Below are 5,557 nucleotides of genomic sequence, written 5' to 3'. Positions count from 1 at the left end.
CGCATGGCGTTGTATTCAACCATATGTTTGACATAGATAGTTACTTTATATCGAGGTTCGCGACGTCCGAATAATAAAGTTAAAACCACGAAATTTGATAAAAAGAGAATTAATTTTTAAAGATAATATTTGTCCAAAAACATACACAACATCGCATCTCTATATTTATCCCATAATTAAGTAATTACGTCATAACAAACACACAAGCTAACTACTCGCTAATCATGGCAATTCGAAACACGATGAATAAAATCAACATTAAAAATGGAGATAGATAAAAAAGAAGGAATTGACCGCAGATTAATAGCGAGTTTCGAATATTACAAAAGGTTGACAACATCCGACGCAATGTGTTCCTTATAATTTTCTTTCCTTAAATCTAGGTATTTATCACTAATCTAGTGATAATTTTCATAATCTAGAAGCTAACTACTAAAAATATTAATATTGAGAGTATTTAGTGCAATTGGATGGAAGTACGTGTTGAAAATGGTTAAGGGTAGGAGTATTTATAGAGTTGCAAGTCTTCATAATTGCACTCCCAACTCCCTCTCGATAATTGCAGTCCAGCACTTGAATTTGGGTTTTGGGTTACCGACATCTTGTGAAGTATCGGGTTGAAATCAGAAATAAATATGGCATCTTGGAAATACCCGATGGTATCGGACTAAAGCACCTCGGTCCCGACATGCTTTCCCATTTTTTTCTCTCGATCCCGTGAGTGTGGGTGTCGGTCCCGATGGGTACACCCCTTGGTCCCGACACTTGGGTCTCAACCATTTTGTAGGGCCTCAGTCTCGACATGTGTTGTGGGTGTCCGTCTCGATGTCAACGCATGCTTTCCCGGTCAGTACAAAGGGTTCCGGTCCCGACACCCTATAAAGGTGTCGGTCCCGATACCTTTTTGGTGGGTACCAGCCGGTTCTTGTTCCGTGATGCGTATTCTGGAGTGCGTTTTTCGATTGTTCATTGTTTTTGCTCTGATTTCTTCGTTATAACTCCGTTTTCTTTTATTCTTGCGCCATTGGATTCGATTTTACGAGATCTACGAAATAAGCCAATAAAAGGTAATTTTTAGGCGTTTTACTCGATAACGTATTTTAGATGAGTCGTATAACGCGGTTAAAAACATGACTTTTGGCGCGTTATCATAGGCTTAAACTCATCTCATGGCAAACTCCTTTGGCAAGCCACGTCTTGGATAACCGGATAGACTTTGTGGAAAAATCATAATGCTAGCGTCTTCGGAAAAGAAAAGTCAAATAGTGCTTCAATGGTAAACGAAATTCAAATTAAGAGTGTCGATTTGATTTCTAATCGAGAAATTTATTTCTTGGAATGCTGGTAGATGAATTTGTTGAAGAATTTGACTTGTAATATTGCACGTTGTATATAATTTTTGTTATAATAAGGTTCGATGTTTGCTCCAAAAAAAAAGAACTTTATAATATGCAATCAATTAAAAAAATAAAATTAATAATTGATGTGGTCCTAGCTTGTGTCTCTTAAAGACATTGTTCTTATCATAATCTGTAACCCAACAATAAATACAGTTGAGAATTGAAGCAATTTCCTCCCAAATGTGACCCCAAGTAGTCCTAGTCCATATATGCAGAACCTACAAAACAAAAGGCAGCTGTTTATTCTTACTTTCTATATGATCATGCACCACATATATTCATCTCATCATACATAAATTCAAACACTAAACACAGTTTTTGCATTTATTAATTAATTTCTCTTAATTTGCATAAGAATAAGAATGAGTCAATGTGTACCAAATTGGGATATAGAAGATAACCCTGCAGATAACAATAATATTGTTAATAGCTCGAAACCAGATCATCGTCTCAAAGTCGCCTTACGTCCTCCTAATTCCATGTCTTCCGCTCTCAATGTTCCCACGTACGTTTCTATATCGTATGCTTTGTTTCTTTATCAATATTATGGCTAGCTATGAACTTTATCGATTATCATTGTTTTATTGTAAGGATTAACCATGATATTGAACAAGGTAACATATCTGATTTATAAGTGTAAAAGTGGTATTTATGAAGTTAAAAAAATCGTGATTTAATCAATAGAAAAATGTTGTAAACAGTAAAAGTAATGAGTCTATTGATATAATTATAATTATAATATAATTATTTAGGGTAATGAAGAGCTATAAATATACCAGTTTTAGTTATAAAAATGTGTCAAATGAACATAAGCTCATTCGAAAACATGTTTAAAACAATTGGTCATTCAAATGTGTAACATCCGTCTATACGAATTTTGAATCACTTATAAGCAAAGTTGTTTTGTTATTATAAGGGTCTTGGTCAAAACGCAAAAAAAGACCATTCATATACAAAAGTTTTTCATATATTTATAAATACGTTTAATAACACCACAAAAAACGAAGTAATATTTTAAAATCTTTTATGCAATTTCACACCTCGCACGCTTAAAAATAGTCGCTACAAAATTTGAATCGCGTATAAGGTAGCTAGAGTGTTATTAGTATCTTTTTACGGGTAATATAATATATAAATATAGATACTCATAAGTGATATATATGTTACAGTGCTATTTTTTAATTGTTCAAACACGAAATGTGCTTTAAAATTTTATAATTTTTGATGAATAAATCATGACCTATGACTTTTCAAAATAAATAAATAATTCATGACCTATGGATGGAGTAACTTATTACTATGGTGTCAAATTACTAATTTACTCTTTTCATTAAAATATACCCGTAAACAGTGAATCCCAAGTTTCTAATGATATATTTATAATTACGTAATTAGTTTTTATAAAAGAAATACTTACTATGTTGCTTTTTCACTTTTATTTCTATTGTCTTCCAATAAAAAATAACTCAATTTAACAAATATCAACTAATGAGTATAATTTTTGTTACTTTCTAATTTTACTTTTACTCATACTTTCTCTATTTATCTGACCATAATCACAATTATTCACATTACTATATTGAGATATTCTATTTCAAATGTTCATTTTATATTTCTATCTTGAAATATTCTATTTCAAATGTTTATTTTATGTTTCAATCAATCAGATTAATTTATTTTGAAAAAATGAGATTTTAATAGATAGAGAATGTTGTGATTTTAATTGTTAGACGTAAAAATTACTCTGTATTACGTAATATATCTGTTAATCAAATTATTTACCGTAATTAATTTGATTTCAGACTAGATTATGAGGTGGCGGAGTTAACGTGGAAAAATGGACAAGTAGCCATGCACGGCTTTGGTCCACCGCGCGTGGTTAACAAACACCATGCAACCACCAGTGCTGCTATCAAATACACCTGGGACAAACCACGCGCCGGCGAGACTCTTGAGGCCATAGTCAATCAAGCCACCCTCCAACCCAACTTGAACCTCTATAGCAACGAGCTAGTTCCATGGCTAGACCATCACTCTTCTGGCGTTACAGCCGGAACTGTTAGCGCGTCTGCCACTACGACAATGGACGCACGCGTGCCAAGTTCCAACACCAAATCTCACGCGATGTCAGTTAATACCGGGAATGTCACGCGCTTATCCACGTGTGTGGAGTCTTGTAGTGGTGCTCCGTCGGGTTTCGTACCAGCGCGTGAGTGGAGTGGTAGTAGGGACCAGAGTGTAAGTGGCAGTGAGACTTTTGGATTGGAGACCAGTAGCCGACAGTTGACCGTTGAAACTTATGAGCGGGAATTGGGTGTGAAAGGGTTCACGTCTCCATCCATTGGGTCGCACGAAAATTTTACTCTCTCCGAAAAACGATCTACTAAATCTACATCACCCGATGACCATGACTCTGCTTGTCATAGTCGACCTAAGGTACTAAACACTACTACTATATTTATCTTCATTTAGCGCCCCTTATTTAGACGTGTTAATTAGAGCCCTTATTTAGACGTGTTAAAATTCGTGATGTACATATAACAATGTTGTATTATGTTATTGTCGTTGATGAACATTTATCTTAATTTTTATAGAAAATTGAAGCGGAAGAAAAGAAAAAAGCAAAAGGAAAATCTTCGGTAGGAACTAAAAGAAGTAGAGCGGCTGCAATTCATAATCAATCCGAACGGGTAACTAGATGAATATTTTTCTATATGTTAACGATAAAAATACTTTAAATAATCGATGTTTATAGTCAAATGATGCAATGTTGATTTATAAACCATTTAGAAACGAAGAGACAAGATTAATCAGAGAATGAAGACACTACAAAAGCTTGTTCCCAATGCTAATAAGGTATGATAAGCATTGCTTTAATTCTTTATTAAACATATAATTTTTTTGTTTAATGTTCGGTTGGCTTCAATTTTCTTTAAACTCTATAAATTCTGATGTAAAAAAATAAAAAATAACAATACATATGTTACAAAGACGCTCCATACCCTGCATGCGCGAGATTGGGTATTGTTGTTGTATATGTTACGAAGACTCTAATGACGTTGGTTTTTATCGGAGATTTTAGACGGACAAAGCGTCAATGCTTGACGAAGTGATCGAATATCTAAAGCAATTACAAGCACAAATTCATATGATGGGTAGAATGAACATGTCTCCAGCAATGATGATGCCATTAGCTATGCAACAACAACTTCAAATGGCTATGATGAACCCTATGGCCGGAATGGGCATGGGAATGGGAATGGGTATGGGTATGGGAATGCCAGGTGTCATGGACTTAAACTCCATTGGTGGCAATCGTCCAAACATCCCCGGAATGCCGCCAGTCTTCCATCCCTCCCCTTTTATGCAACCACAAATGGGCTCATGGGATATGCACGCCAATACTGGGGATCGAACCCCAAATCAAAATGATCCAATGGTTGCCTTCCTTGCAAGCCAATCACAGGTATTTAAATTTACCTAATGTATGACTAATCAAGCATCATTTTATAAATCATTCTTCATATATTTGATTTGATGATATATTATTGCATGGTTGCAGCCAATGACGATGGAGGGTTATGGTAGAATGGCTGCTATGTTTCACCAAATGCAGAATTAATCAACCTTAATATATACTTACTATGTTTTGAAGAATTGGAAGTTTAATTTCAGCTGTTCATTTTCTGATTGTATCTAATTTTGTATGTCATTTCGTAATATATAATACAGGTAATAGAACGTGTGTATAGTGTCTCAGGTTATATTTATATTTAAGTTAAAGGGAATAAATCGTCATTATTTTACATAATTGATTCAATTAATCCTGAGAATTTTCCTACGATAATGTCAGCTATAATTAATACGTTTTACGTTTATAATGTTTTTTAAAAGTTTTGTAATTTAGTTAATGTTGAATATTGAAATCATCATCCGTGCGGAAATATTAGTTCTATTTTGACTTTTTAAAGTATTTCTTTTTCAACTTTAAGATTAAATATCTTTGTTTATGTTTTATGGTATTTTTTGATGAAAGATATAGCAATAAAAAATACATTTAAAACTTAATCATTCATATAATTTTTTTCAAAGATTATGTAACACAAACAAATAATCCGTATATTTAAAGTTTTGAGAAAAAAAGACTTTAAAAAGTC

General features: G+C 33.6%; 1 protein-coding gene across 1 annotated transcript; it reads left to right on the top strand.

Annotated features, from left to right (window-relative positions):
* The first annotated feature begins 1,549 nt into the window (after nt 1–1,549).
* Nucleotides 1,550–5,281, top strand: LOC139844838 (transcription factor UNE10). Its single transcript, XM_071835064.1, has 6 exons — nt 1,550–1,905; nt 3,203–3,836; nt 3,995–4,090; nt 4,191–4,256; nt 4,483–4,866; nt 4,963–5,281. Exons 1-6 carry the CDS (start codon nt 1,763–1,765, stop codon nt 5,020–5,022), a joined length of 1,383 nt encoding a protein of 460 aa, XP_071691165.1. The 5' UTR covers nt 1,550–1,762; the 3' UTR covers nt 5,023–5,281.
* Nucleotides 5,282–5,557: the final 276 nt, after the last annotated feature.

Source organism: Rutidosis leptorrhynchoides, chromosome 4 (genome assembly GCF_046630445.1).
Source record: "Rutidosis leptorrhynchoides isolate AG116_Rl617_1_P2 chromosome 4, CSIRO_AGI_Rlap_v1, whole genome shotgun sequence".
Classification (NCBI taxonomy): Eukaryota; Viridiplantae; Streptophyta; class Magnoliopsida; order Asterales; family Asteraceae; genus Rutidosis; species Rutidosis leptorrhynchoides.
This window is presented reverse-complemented; position numbering and strand designations above follow the sequence as displayed.